At 40.0% G+C, this 15291-nt stretch overlaps 1 protein-coding gene across 4 annotated transcripts in view; it reads right to left on the reverse strand.

Annotated features, from left to right (window-relative positions):
* dok7a (docking protein 7a) overlaps positions 1 to 15291 on the reverse strand; it is a 49731-nt gene that overhangs the window by 30548 nt on the left and 3892 nt on the right. For all 4 annotated transcript variants that reach the window (XM_079866383.1, XM_079866382.1, XM_079866381.1 and 1 more), the window contains exons 4-5: positions 14406 to 14606; positions 9123 to 9242 (exon numbers count right to left, since the gene is read on the reverse strand). In XM_079866383.1, coding sequence (XP_079722509.1) covers positions 9123 to 9242; positions 14406 to 14606 — 321 coding nt within the window. The remainder of the gene's footprint in view (positions 1 to 9122; positions 9243 to 14405; positions 14607 to 15291) is intronic.

Below are 15291 nucleotides of genomic sequence, written 5' to 3' on the forward strand. Positions count from 1 at the left end.
CTCAGGGATTTTTTTTAGGCCTTTTGTGTACATAGAAAAAGTCTTAGATCTTTCAGTTCAGCTCATGAAAATTGGGGGCAAAAACAAAATTGTTGTGTTTATAATTTTGTTCAGTGTATACATATATTGACATGATCACCAGCTGGAGTGCCCTTGATAGGCACCAGAGGGCACTCTACCCCAGACTATTGCCACTCAATCAAGGACTATATTTCCCATAATTCATTGTCCAGTATATCATCATCTATGATTGTCTTCAGCTGTGTCTCATTACCTCTGCCTATATAAGCCTGGTTATCTCAGTCACTCATTGGCTATGTATGTTTACATGCAACCAAATAATCCGTTAGTAATCGGATTGAAGGCTCAATCGGACTGAAAAGCCTTCATGTAAACACCTTAATCGATCCGATTGAGCTCGATCCAAACGAAATTTCGATCGGATAGAAAGGGGTGGTTTATTCCTTTTCTAATCCGATCGAGAGAACATGTAAACACTTGATCGTATTGAAAACCGAAACTGAAAGGACTGCGCATGTGCAATGACGTTAAAATAGCGTAATGATGTACAGTATGACGCTTTCTTGAGCTGTTCTTCCTGTTGATTAAAGTGTCATATAAATGAGTGTCCCGTCATTCTAAAATTCTCCTTTCACTCTGCGTCTGTGAAGTGGAGCAGGACAACGTCCCACCAGTCCTTGTTTCGGATTCTCATCCACAGACGACAGTTTTGGGCGCGGGGAGGGGCATTTTTACTGCGTGATAAATATAAGCAGCACGGCACAACATTTCATATGCTCATTGTCTCCAAATTATGACCAGAAATGGATAAATATTAAGTCTGCTGTTCAAAACAAATAAAGAACCAATGTAGGAGAATAGTTATTATGTGCAAACAGGGGGAAACTCTGAATATTCATGCAGTGTGCGCATGTCAAAAAATCTATTCCGATTTGAAGCTTGTGACATATAAACACGCTCATCAATCCGATCACGTTTAGTGTTCATGTAAACACTACATTCAGATTCATCAAGCAGAATGAATTCAGTCTGATTGAAACAAAAGTTGTGCATGTAAATGTAGCCACTGTGAAGCCTAGTGTCATTCTATATTTCTGAGTGCTCATTTGGTTTTGACCCTGTGCCATGTTTTTATTTGGACCCTGCACTCTAAAAAATGCTAGGTTTCTTCAACCCATGTTTGGGTCAAATATGGACAAACCCAACCGTTGGGTTAAAAATGTAACTAAAAAATTTAAACCAATGGTTTGATTTGTCTATATTTGACCCAAACATGGGTTGAAACAACCCAGCATTTTATATAGTGTGTGTTTATGACCTTTTGCCCGTTTTTGACTACAATTGTGGATTACCCTTTCAATAAATTACTGCATTTGGATCCTCAACCTTTACGTCTCCAAGCAGTTTATGACACACACACACACACACACACACACACACACACACACACACACACACACACACACATATATATATATAGTATATATATAGTATATATATATATATAGTGTATATATATATATATATATATATATATATATATATATATATATATATATGTGTGTGTGTGTGTGTGCTTTTGATATTTTTATTAGTTTTTCTTAAATATTTTTATTTAGCTTTAATTTATTATTTAATATAGTTCATGTTACTTCATGTATATATGAAGAATTCAAATGCAAAAACCTTTAAGTCCATCTGACATTTTTCTTTTAAATAAACATTTTTATCGGCTCCTATGTTCAGGTTCAGTAATGTCATTTTAATGGCAACGAGAGGGTTTTTAGTCAGTTATTGAAATGCCTTATTTTAGAAAATGTCACTGATAAGAGTAAAATTAAAAACATAAAAAAAAAATGTTTTTGCATGTTTTTGGACAAGGTTTTTGCATATTATATACAAGATTTTTGCATATACTGTATATACATATACATTTTTTTATTACTCAACAGGTGAGTAATGTATTTTATTGAATAGAGAAATTGCCATATAGCTCTCTAACAGAGTTCATTGTAAAGCATAATCTATTGCGAAGAGTCATTTCATTACGGTTGTTGTAGCGCTGTGTTGGAATTTATGTTCAAGGAAGTACAGTGTCTATTAATGGGTATAGCTACCGTCTTCAGCTAGTCAGTTTGAGATCATTTCCATCTAAACTCTATATCCCTAATAGTGAACATTTCATGAGCAGTGGGATAACCATATTTATCAGCACAGTCACACAGAGCCGAAGCACAACTAAAACAATGTTATTCAGCTAAATGCATGTAATTTTGTTTTTTAACTGCTAGAGGGCTAAAAGTTACTGTTAACCTTTTTTTTTATAACTTAAGAAACAACAATAGTGCAATGGCCTAAAGGCTGTTCACATTCTTGTCGACATTATTTAGAAGGTAAAAGACAGAAAATTCTTTAGCGCATTGGGAACATTGGGAACGTTTTTGTAAAAAGTTCTGGAAATTTACTAAAATTGCGGATTCCAAAGTGATTTACGTTATGGAGAAGCTCTGGTAATTATGACATCACCTTTCGTCCCATATTAATCCAAACCTGTTTCGAGTGGTTCATACTGGTTCATTGAACTGATGGTTTGAGATTGACGACTAGAGAAAATCACAGCATCGCCATTTAAAACTTATCACGATACGAGGGTCAGTGCTTTTTAAAACATTTACTGATATTGCTGCATCCATATTTGTCAATTTATGGCCTGACTGATGGATACACATTGTGTGTACAAGTAAACTACAGGGACACTTTGACCGCATGTAAGGGGGTTACAGCAGATCGCCTCAGTGTTTATCTAACACTTAAAGTGCTATTAATAGAGCAGACATGTGGATGAGATGGCAAATAGCCAGAGAAGCACTGACGCTGTCAGATATTTGCCGATCATCACCGAACAACAGGTATCCTAAGGGACATAATAAACACGGATGTATCGAGTTGTTTCAAACATTTTGAATGCAAGTTTTCTGACTTCATTTATAGCATAGCAATGGCCTAACATTGGCTGTCTACGTATTTGTCTTCAGCTAAGTATCAGGGCAATGGCCACACCTGCTGTGGTACAGGAACAGCTTTGCTTACATTACAGTACTGCGAGAGAGAGGATGAGGTTACAGCGTTCTCTGGGTTATCAGGAATGCTTGGGAATATAAACAGTGACTTTGACCGCTTGATCTCCCCAGTCTTCTCAGAATAGGAGAGATGATCAAGTTCTGATTGGTCAGGATGAGGTGTGAAACACGCTGATTGGCTGGGCCGATATGTAAACTCTTGTTAGTGTCTTAAATGTCCCAGTAAAAAACCATAGAGCTGATCTTGCATGAATTATACCAGGGGCTTTTAAAACGGGGGATTTAAATTTCAGAGAGGAGAGGAGAGGAGAGGAGAGAGAGAGAGAGAGAGAGAGAGAGAGAGAGAGAGAGAGAGAGAGAGAGAGAGAGAGAGAGAGAGAGAGAGAGAGAAATTACATAATTACATAAAACCTACACAAATTATCCACCACACTATTTCATATTAATAAATAATAAAAAATTGAATAAATAACAATTTAATTCCACAGTTTAAAAACAGACGAAAACGACTCAATCTTTGTTTAAGCGAAATAAAAACAATTAGATATAAATTTGCAGAGAACCATCAATGTTAATTTCACATAAACTTTTTTCCACTTCACAAGTATAGAAGTTCCCCTATCTTTAATCAGTTGATAGTACGCATATTCCACCTTTAGCCTTGATTTGATTAAACCCTTTTAAATAGCCACTGCATCAGTTGACCCCACACCGTTTAGTTTACCTTTGCGTGACAGCCATATTGCCATTTTGGCCTGCCCAAACAAAAAATTAAGCATCATGTGGATCTGCTTTCTATTTTTGTTATACTTGGGTCCATAAATAAAAAGTACAGGTGAGAACACTTCTCCTAAATTTCTACACCATTCTTCTATTTGAGATAGCAAAGCTTCAAGTCTGCCACAGTAAAAAAATAATAAATGTAAAACAGTTTATGTCACAAAATAGACACCCCTCCCCTACCCGTGGATCAATGTGTGCTCTGTATCTGTTTGTACTGTAGCTATTAAACCATGGACAATTCTCCACTGAAGGTCCCTAGGGCTTTTCTCAATGGGAGGTTTGTACAAGGTCCTCCAGCTACTTTAGGGGAAGTGCCTGATCCAAAATTCTCCTGCCATTTAGATTATTTTAGTCCCTCAAAAGAGTTCATATGTGAGACTTTAACACATGTGACATACAGTGCTTTTTTCCCCGTTTCACTGAAAAGTTCCATTTCGGGAGTCTTGAAGGTAAGCAAAGTCCCTTTCCTTTCTTGAAAAGCATTAAAAGCAGGTGCAATTTTTAACTCTGGGAAAAATATATCTATATCTTCATTTGATGTCTCCAAACCATGTTTAAAATCCATTGGCAAACATTCAACAGTCTCTGTGTCAAGCAAATTGACCTCACACCCAGCTTAACGCTCAGCATCTCAGCAGACATCCATTCATTTGTTGTTATTAAATGTCCAATCTTTGTAATTCCAGCATTCCTTAAAACAGTCCTCATTGTCGATGACTTCAAAATGTCTAAGTCCACAACAGGATTGTGCAACAGGGGTTCTTCTCTAAAAAGGCCTCACACATCCTGGAGATTCTTTGATATATGTAATATTTCCCAGGCTTTCAACATAGATTGATAAAAAGGTGTCAATCCAGACAAATCAACTCCTTGAGTGTCCATTAGAAAGAGATCCTTTTCTAAGGAGGGCACAAGCTATTCCAGCCCAGCTTACATCTTTTCCATAAAGTAGTCTTTTTGCTGTCTGAAGTCTAAAAGTCTTTATTTTGCTTTTAATGTCCACCAATCCTTGGCCTCCTTCTTGTCTGGGCAGATATAACGCAGATGCTTTTAGCCAATGCTGACCAGACCAGAAGAAATTCACCAGACGTTTTTGAACTCTTTCCACCAATTCTTCAGGGGATTCTAAGACAGTCATTTTATGCCATAAGGATGAGGCTACAAGGTTGTTGCAAAACTCAACCCATGTACAATAGCTGGGGGAGCACACCAAGGCACACTGAGAAGTGCCTTGAAACGCGCAGCTTTGTATGATGCATTGACGAAATTTCCACTGAAACAGGAAGCTAAGGCAGGACATATTGAATGGCTCCTCCCACTTTTCAAATAGTCAATAACGTTTAGTTTACCTCACAGACTGCAAGTTGAACTTGACAGCACCATGGAAGGGATTATGAGCGCTGATTATAAGTTGAATGTGAATAAATTCTCAAATAAGTGCCCCTATTATGCTTTTTTAAAGTTTCCTAATGTTGTTTTGGAGTCTCCTACAACAGGTTTACATGCATCAAAGGTCAAAAAGCTGTTTCATTTTCTCATAATATACATTTGCACATCACCACATTTTTCAGTGATTCTCAAACGACTCGTCAAATGAATCAATCTCTCTAAATCCCTCCTTTCCGTGAGCTACTCTGCTCTGATTGGCCAGACAGCTCAGTCTGTTGTGATTGGTTTACCTCGTACGTTGTTATGGCAAGGGCATTTTGTTTTCGACATGCGCACTTGCATGTCGAAAACAAAAACACCCTTGCCATAACAACGTCAGCTCTGCTTGTCCTGAGGCTTCCTACACCGTAAACTAAACACAGTAACAAACGATGACGTTGATTTTATCATATCAATGCGAGCGCGAGTCCGATGATGAAACATTGGAAGAACTAGTTATTGAACCCGAACCTCCATTGCAAGGACGACTCGAGCTGGACGTTTCTCAGTAATACACTACTCAGTTTGAGGTACAATATGAGATGTTGCAACGGTAATTCCTCACTATCAGCATTAACAAGTGCATGTCCATCAACAAACCGATTATTTTACTTATTTATTTACCGAGTATTTTTCTAATTTATTGCGGTAAACATGTGGGAACTGTGTCAATAACAGTGCATACATTAGCTGAGCTCTAGCGTGAATGACTGATGTAACATAAACGTTGGTAAAACAAATCTTGCTCCATGCTTAAAGGGTTACTTCAGGATTTAGCATTAAGCTTTGTATTAGTAGAAAACCTGTAGTATTTTCGAATTACCATGCTTTCCACCCTCATATCCCCCTGAGAGGAGAGATTTATGTATTTTTTGTCTGGAAAAAATCCTCCGATGACGCAAAAATCGTCATTTTGCGTCATCGGAGGATTTTCTGGCCAGAGGCTAAAGACTACAGCCAGTAGATGGCGTTGTTCCGCATGTTTTCAGCCCGCCCATAGGAGGTGGGATCTCACTCACAGAATGCATACAGTGTGTCAGCCGTCTTTCTTTGGAAGCTAAGCTAGCAGGCTCTTGTTCTGTGGAGAAAGCTGAATAGTAGGAGAAAGCTGAGTAAGTAACCATCCTCCTTTTCCCGGACTTGTCCGGCGGGCGAGATCGTTCAAAATGTACGGGATTCAGCTTTTGCTTTCTGCGGTCGCTATTCCTTGTTTACATGCACACCTTTTGTTTCAATCTAACTGAATTCATTCCGATCGGTGAATATGAATGTAGTGTTTACATGAACGCTAAACAAGTGATCGGTTGATGTGCGTTTTACCATTGCTAAGAAAAATTCCCGCTCCTCCGTGAGATATGCGAGACCCGGCGCGTCTCAGTAATCATGCCACCGGCCTCGCGCTGTTCTCCCGCGGCCGTCAGCCTCGTCCTGCTCGCCACAGTAAACATGATGAATGGCGACTGTAGAACGCAAAAGCCGAATCCCGGACATTTTGGACGATCTCTAAATCCCTCGCAAACTCATCACGTAGGCTAGCTTTGTTGTTTTAAACTGCGCACTCTTACCGGTAGGCGTGGCCTCCTGAGACAGCGAAGCAAGTGCATTCTGGGAGTTGTTGTCTTTCATCCACATAAGCCAAAAATACATTTTCTGGCTTTTCTCAGTCTAGAAAGCTCCAAATTAAAAAATTTCTTCACATTACTTCTACTTAAATGACCTATTTTAAATACACATTCATCTTCCCAGAGGTGAAGTATCCCTTTAATCTTTCCTCAAAGTAGTGAGAACGACAGACAATCTGCATTAATAGACACGGTTTTAGGTAATAGTGGCCCACAACTGATTAGCAGAAGTATTTCAGTAAGACAGTGATAACGTGACTTAGCCAGTTAGCAGGAGACCTACACAATAAAAAATCAAAACTAAGTATTTTGAACACCATCTTTCAAGAGCAAGCGGTTTGCGAATCCTGCATTGAACTGATATTTAAGAAGCAGTCGTCAATAAAATAAAGGGAACACAGCAAAAGTTTAAGATTATACTGCTGTGAAGTCATGGTAAAGATGAATTTTAACCACGGATTCTTCACATGCTCGTCCTTGGGCAGTGAAAAAAAACTCTTACTTTTGAAAGACAATAACTTTATATACGGTGCACTTTCAGATTTAAAACTTTGCAGGATGTTTTCATTCACTTAGAGCTATGTTACACACTACATGAAAGGTCATTTTCAAAAATCCATAACAGGGGCACTTTAACTAAATTAACTAACTTTAATTAAACTCGAGCGTTTTAGTAACCGAACACACATCTCCAACCCCTACTGCTCCGTTAAGTGTCAACGTTAGCTTTGGCCAGGTGGTATTTATAGCATAGAAGACTTGTGTACTTACATTTTTCAAAATGTTTCAAACAATGCTTAAATCCAGAGAAATACACAATTTTAACCAGTGTAATACCCAGTGCCATTGTGTCGCCTGTCAATGTCAAATCCGCCTTACCCTTGATTTCCTGATTTACTTCCGTAGAAATTACTGTACTGAAGTAACAGTAATACAGCATTTTCTATACAATATATTTAAAAATTAATTGCATGCCATTTAGCAACACATGTCATCCAGCTTTTATAAATATGATGTTCTAATATCGAGCTAGCTTACCCCACAATTTTAATTAGTCAAATAAAGTGACGTATATGAGTAGTAATTCAGCACTTGTGGCTGTTTCATCAGAATTAATGTGAAAAATAATGTGAATTTAAGTGATCAAACGTAATTGTAGCAAAGTTCAAGTTCATGGAAGAAGGAGACGGGAACTGGCAAACGTTGAACAACTTTAAAAATGAAAATAAAATATAGAGCGAAAATGACCGGCTGTGGCATATAAACATAATAAATGCTCCAGAGCTCCTCCGTGGGACTCAAGGCCAGTGTGTCATAGGGCCGTATTTCGCTACGCTACTTGTTTTTAATCATCAACGAACACCACTAACTACTCGGTGAGTTGCACAGTTTTGAAAACGAACGTAAGGGTTGTTTTAAGAACATGTTCGTGCATGCCCATAGACAGCCACTCTGAAGTCAAAGGCGATTCTAAAAGAGTCAAAAAGTCGAGACAGGACCCATCGTCAAAATTTCTGTGTCCACCACTCTAGTTCATCCAAAACAAACTACAAAATAGACTCAAGGTGTTAAATACCGGAATTATCCTTTAAACTTACCCACATTCAAGTGTTGATAAAGAATGAATGCATGAAGCTAGAATGAACATGAAGCTTGTTTGTTTAAAAGCAGAGGGTCTGTTCTTTCTTTTGATATATTGCATGTTCAGATATTCATGCAACAAAATATTCTGGGGGCCATGACATTTTTGCCCTTTTATTTTATTCATAATATTCTCTGCAAGTACATCCTTTTAAAAATATACTTTTAAGATTTGAAATACACTAAATGTAGAACAATTAAGTGCACTTATTTTTTCGCAAAGGGGTCATAACATAGTTTTGATATTTGATATTATCATGAAAACTGAAAGTTTGCCAAAACAAACTTTCAATGTTTTCTTAAAAAAGCTTTGACTGAATGTTTACAAAAGCCTTGATGTCTTATGGTTATAAAGGCCTAATGTAGTTTGAATATATGAAAACTTCAGAGAGAGAGACAGGCGGATAGATAGACAGACACTGAAAACAGACAGACTAACCAGAGTTTGATGCATGTAGCTTGAAAGCTTTAGGAGTTTGGCAACAGATGAGGCTTTAATCTGATATAAAGACACATACTGTACGTGTCACAGTCATACAGCACTGACCTGGCAGCAGTGGCTTCAGTCCAAAAGGGCCTCTGGACGGGGAAATGCCACGAACAATACAGTCAAACAGAAAACTGATCTGCTCGCCCTCAGCACAAGACAAGAAGAACACGCCAGCCCCTACACACAAATACACACAGATGTTAAAGGGAGTGAATCCTCATCATTTACTCATGTTCATCTCACTGCAAATTTAGGCAAGTTCATTATTTTTGCAACCATAATTGTAGTATAAAACGTGGCGAATGTTGATTTTAATTACAATCAGAGCATATGAGCGGAGTGGAATGGGGAGCGGAAACATTTCCTCAGGATCGGAGAGCGCCTTTCTGAAGATTCTGCTTAGCTCGCTCAGTCCCCTATAATACTGTATATGGATGGTCGAAAACATTTTTAGGCACGTCACCCAAAACATTTTAAAATAAAATGACAGAGGCCGGATACCACAGAACCAGCAAACAAATCTGTGTGTGCTTGAAGAGTTTGGCCAGCAATACACATGCTGTATGCGAGTTCATAATTTGTGCTGTGAATTAGAGAATGTAAATAATCAGATTAATGAAAATTGCATGTAGACAGGAGTGAAGATGTTTGCTTGTCATGTAAACATCTTGCTGTGATTAAGTCCTTACTCTGATTATTGGAAATAATTATATTACTGGTGCACATGTAAATATAGTCATTGCTGGTCCCTCTTTTTATTTTAACCTTTAAAAAGCTTTAAAAAGGACACTAAAGCATCATAAAAGTAGCCCGTATACACTATATTACAGGTGTCCTGAAGTAATTTGATAGCTATGTGCGAGGAACAACAAAACCAAATTTACCCAAAACAGGGAGTTTTAGTTCTAATCCTGTTGACTTTTCTTTTGTGTATTCGGTTGCAGAGATAAAGCCGACGATTTTGCATGTCTATGGATGGATTACATAATCTGAGAATATTTGTTTTACACTTGAATTGGTTGACAATCGCTTGACATTTCAAGGTTTTTATAGATAAATTTCTCATGTCTGTGAGGCAAGTATACACTGAAGTTTGGTTTATATTTTGACACGCTCAAGTTCACAGAAACCGAGGTGGCAGAAAGCGCATCCTGTTTATTTTCTTTATTTTACAAAGGCACATCTTCTTTTTATATTGAGTTTACACAAATAAAAGTAGACCCTTTACAGTTTATTACTCTTATCTGCAGGGGTGCCGCCAGAAATTCTGGGCCCTATGGAAACCAAAATTTCTGGGCCCCCTACATTTTTTACAGATAAAATTTAACCCAATAAACATGCCCTGTATACTTTAAAAAAGATACTTAGCACATTGCGTAGTTAAAATGTCTAAAGATGAGTACAAAGCCTACAAAAACAAGAAAAAAAAAATGTATAAGTCAAACACACACGTAATAACCATATTATTTCTATTGGCCTATTTAGTTTTCATAATATAAAATATTAAAATATCTATTTTGTAAACTCCTTATAGCCAATGGTTACTACAGACACATGTTTTATTCAGTTTTTTATATTATTTTTTTCTGGGGCATTTTATTCATATTAAGAACGTCAAGTTTGACATAATCGATCGTAGCAGCAGCACTGTCACTTCACAGAACACACGACACACACGGCAAACTGATTTTGTGATTTTTGAAGCGTAGCCTATAGATTAATTTTTGTTTTGTAAAGTTATCATCATGTGGCGAACACAGTAGATAAGACGTGTTGAGAGACTTCAATCTTCGTGAAGTTTTGCGCTCAGGCTCACCTTGTTCAGCTGAAGGTCCTTGCACACTGAATCCGAAATTTTCGCATGCGTCTTTTCGTATCCGTCATTCTGTGGCTCTAAACTGTCAAAACACCATTCAAATGCTTGTTACGGATGCGAAAAACGCAGAAAATCGAACCCGATCCGGTTTATTTTTTTTTTTATTTTTTTTTTTTGACGGACGAAAGTTTCGGAGGCAGTGTGCAAGTGTGATTGACATAACGCGGTTGTATTTATTTTTTAACGTGCTAAAATATCGGACGCAAATTTCGCACGGGGGGAGAAGGAGGACGTGGGTGTGCAGCAGCCGTTGAATCTGTGTAGAGCTATTTTTACAGTCTATGGTGTAGAGAGACATGATAACCCAGAGATGTTATTATTGTTGGATGTAAATCATAATTCAGTAATTATTTTACTAAGCTAGCTAGATAAAAGCAGGTCATGTAGCAACAAAAATAAGTAACTCTGAAAGTTTTGTAATACAGGAATAGGGCAAGCTACCTTTCTTTTTGAAAAACTGTGTGACATACTGTCGACTTCGGCGTTCTCTGTCTTCTCTTTCCTTTCCTTTTTTGATGCCCTAACTTTTGACGTGACATGCCTGCGTGTGTCACTGTCTGCGCTGCATCATAGCAAGTGCAATATAAGCAAGAGACGTTACACTAGCGATCGTAGCTCGGACAGCGCAGGTGGAATGAACCATTGTAAGGGGGAGGGGTGTGACAAACATTAAATACATTATTTGTTTTTTAAATATTAAATCTATGGTCAAAACGGACAAAATACACATTTAGTGCATGAGGGGCCCTAGCACATTTAATGTAGGCCTATGTATAAAAAAGAGAAAAGAAATAAGAAAAGAAAAAGGGGGTCTGCTCTTCTGGGCCCTAAATCAGCCTGGGCCCTTAGAATCGTCCTAACCTTCCACCCCTTTACGGCGCCCTTGCTTATCTGTATGAACAAAAAGTAGGCTATTTTAAGTTGTTTCGGCTGTTGTCAGGAAAAAATGCAATTGATCGCCCAGGCACCACTATCTCATGCAGAAAACGTGCAATACTTCCACAATCTGCACAAACACTTGGATATGCGCCAAATAATAGCGCACATTTATCTATTTCATATTAATAAACCAATCTAAAAAGAATTTCTGTGTTTTCAGCTAGAGTGATGAAGTTGACGATGCTAACAAGCTTTCAATAGATGTATTTCTCATGTCTGTGAGGAAAGTTCATGCTAAGTTTCGGTTTATTTTTTGATGCGCTCTAGTTCACGGAGACAGAGACGGCAGAAAATGCATCCTGTTTGTTTTCTTTATTTTACAAAAGCGCTTTTGTTTATTTTCTTAAGTTCTTATTGTGAGTGAGTGCACACAAATAAAATTTGTCAGATTCGAATTATGTATTAGGTTACTCTTGATGTAAGACCAAAAAGGACGGGAGTAAAAAAAAGTTAAATGCAAGTGATCGCGCCGGTGCCTCCATATCATGCAGAAAGGGCGCTAATACTTCAGCTTCCACACTCCACACAAACACTTGGATATGCAGCTAATATTAGGCTAGCGCACATTTATGTGCGCACCACCTGAGCCCTCAGCCAAGATGGCTGCCACCTCGCCGCCTGAGCCCTCAGCCAGGATGGCCGCCACGCCGATACCTGTTCCTGTTCCCCATTCTTTTCCTAGACCTGTTCCTGCTCCAAGGACTGTCCATGTTCCCAGACCTGTTCCTGCCCCAAGGACTGTCCATATTCCCAGATATGTTCCTGTCCCTGTTTCAGAGTCTCGTCCCGCCGAGACCGCCCATCCAGAGTCTCGTCCCGCCGAGACCGTCCGTCCAGAGTCTTCTATCCCTGAGCCTGAGTCTTCTGTTCCCAAGCCTGTATCTGACTCTGTTCCCGAGCCTGTATCTGAATCTGTTCCTGAGTCTGTTCCCGAGCCCGAATCTGTTCCCAAGCCGGAATCTGTTCCAGAACCTCAGCCTGAGCCAGTTCCTGAATTCCCACCCAGCCTCCCTCTCCCACCTTCTCACATCTACCACCTCTCAACCCTTCTTCCGCCACTGCCTGTCATCCCCTCAGCTCCTCTAGCCACCTTCGGGGAGGTGGGGTCGCCGTGGGTCTGCCAGCCTGCAGCTCCAGCCTGGTCGGTGGATCCCCAGTCTCCGCCTCCAACCTCCGCGACCAGGACTCTACCTCGGCCCGTCGATCCATCAGCTCAACCTTGGCTCCTACCTCCCTCAGTTCCACCGTGGCCCATCAGTTCACCAGTTTCGCCAGGTTCCCTAATCCCCCCGATCCACCTTGGTTGCTCGTCGACATACCCTCGCCTCTGGACTGCACTCCTCTGGCTACACCACGTCCCTTCGTCCCCCCGGCTCCATTGGACTCCTCACTCCCTTCTGTTCCTCCTTGGTCCTCACTCCCTCTGTCCTCAGCGTCGCCTGGGCTCGTCGGCTCTCTGGCTCCACCCTGGTCTCCTCTCCCACCTGCTTCGCCCCTGTCAGTCAGCCCCCTGGAGTCGTCAGCCCTGCCACCTCCATGGCTCCTCCCACCGCCTGCACAGCCTGCACCACCCTGGTCCCTCTTGCCTTCTGTCTGCCCTTCACCTGCTCTTCATCCTCCTCCTGAGTCCCCTCCCTCCGCAGTTGGCCTATCTACAGCGCGAGGACGCGCCTACCAGGAGAGGGGAGTACTGTCACGTGTCAGCGTTTGTTTGTATTTTCAGTAGTCACATGTCTTCCTTTGTTCTTTTCCTGCCACTCCTTCGTATCCATGGTTACTGTAATTTAGTCCATCTGTATCCTTCCTTCTTTTGAACTATGAAGTACCGGCTGTAAAACTCATTGTCTCTTTTATGACATTAGAATTTTAAGACATTCTATGGCCTTTCACAAAGAGAGATTGAACCTTCTGATCCAGCACCTGAGTCTGATCGGGGCTGACATAGTAGATAGGACCCTGTTGAGGTGGATGAGAAGCAAACTTAATTATGTATCCTCAGAATTAAATGTAGCCATAGTCCACCAGACAAGTGAAAACGACCTGGATGACAGACTGAACAAATCATATTATTATATATTAAATTACAGCCATTTAAACTCCTCAAAGCCAGATGACTATTTCACCATTTAATTTTACAGAATAAAATGCAGCCAAAAAACAACCAGACAAGTGAACATGGTCTGGATGATAGGCTGAACATACTACATTAACACAGACAATCCAAATCATCACTGATCCACTCTGGGCAGCAACAATACAGGTGTTAAGGTCTATGAGGCTTTTTCACATCATAACTTCCACAGATGTGAGAAAGACAGTGAAGGTGGACTCATCAGAGAACAATACATGTTTCACATTGACCAAACCCAACATTGGCACCACTTGAAAAAACACACTAAAACCAAACTTTACTTGTCACAAAGCAATGGACCATGATAACTAACCACACCTTGATTCCTTGATATTGCATTTTATTAAAAAGCTGAAAATAATGAGCCTTTTCATTGTTATATCGACATACTCACAGTAACCACAGCGTGTTCCTCCCTCAAACACAAAGCCATTGTTGACCGGCCCGTATCGCCGCAGGTCCAGCAGATTCCAGTGACCAATGATGACGGCCGGCAGGTCTTTAGCGATGACCAGGACATTGTTGCATAAATGCAGAGTCGCCGCTCCGCTTTCCAATTTAGTGCCGGGCAGCACAGAGACACTGAAACTGTGGACTGACAGAAGAGAAAACTTGATTTTCCTGTACCAATCATTCAGATACAATAATCAATAAACTGGAACTGAAGGAAAAGTACAGTAAGTGGTGTATCCCCGTGCAAAACTCACAATATGTAAAGAGTGTGGTTCCTAAGGTGTTATGGGTGGTGGCTATGTGATTTCTAAGTAGTAGTTTCTAAATAATTCTGGGTAGTTGCTTGGGCATTGCAAGGTGGTTACTTGGGTGTTCTGGGTGGTTGATAGGTGGTTACTAAGGTATTGTGTGCGGTTGATATGTGGTTACTAAGGTATTCTGTGTGGTTGCAAGGGCGTTGCTAGGTGGTTTCTAGGACGTTCTGTGTGGTTGCTAGTTGGTTACTAAGGTATTTTGTTGGATGCAAGGGCATTGCCAGGTGGTTACTAGGGTGTTCTGGGTGACTTCTGGTTGTTAGGGCGGTGCTAGGTGCATTCTAATGTATTTTGGGTGGTTTCTAGGGTATTGCAAGGGAGTTGCTAGGACACTGATAGGTGGTTACTAAGTTATTTTGGGTGTTTGCTAGGACAATGTGGTTTCTAAAGCATTGCCAGGTGGTTGCTAGTTGACGGCTAGAAATTTTCAAAGGAATTCTAGGTTGTTGCTAGGTGGTTACTGATATTCTGGTTGTTTGCAAAAGCATTGCTAGGTGGTTTCTATGGAATTGC

The sequence above is a fragment of the Squalius cephalus genome, assembly GCF_949319135.1.
Source record: "Squalius cephalus genome assembly, chromosome: 3".
NCBI lineage: Eukaryota > Metazoa > Chordata > Actinopteri > Cypriniformes > Leuciscidae > Squalius > Squalius cephalus.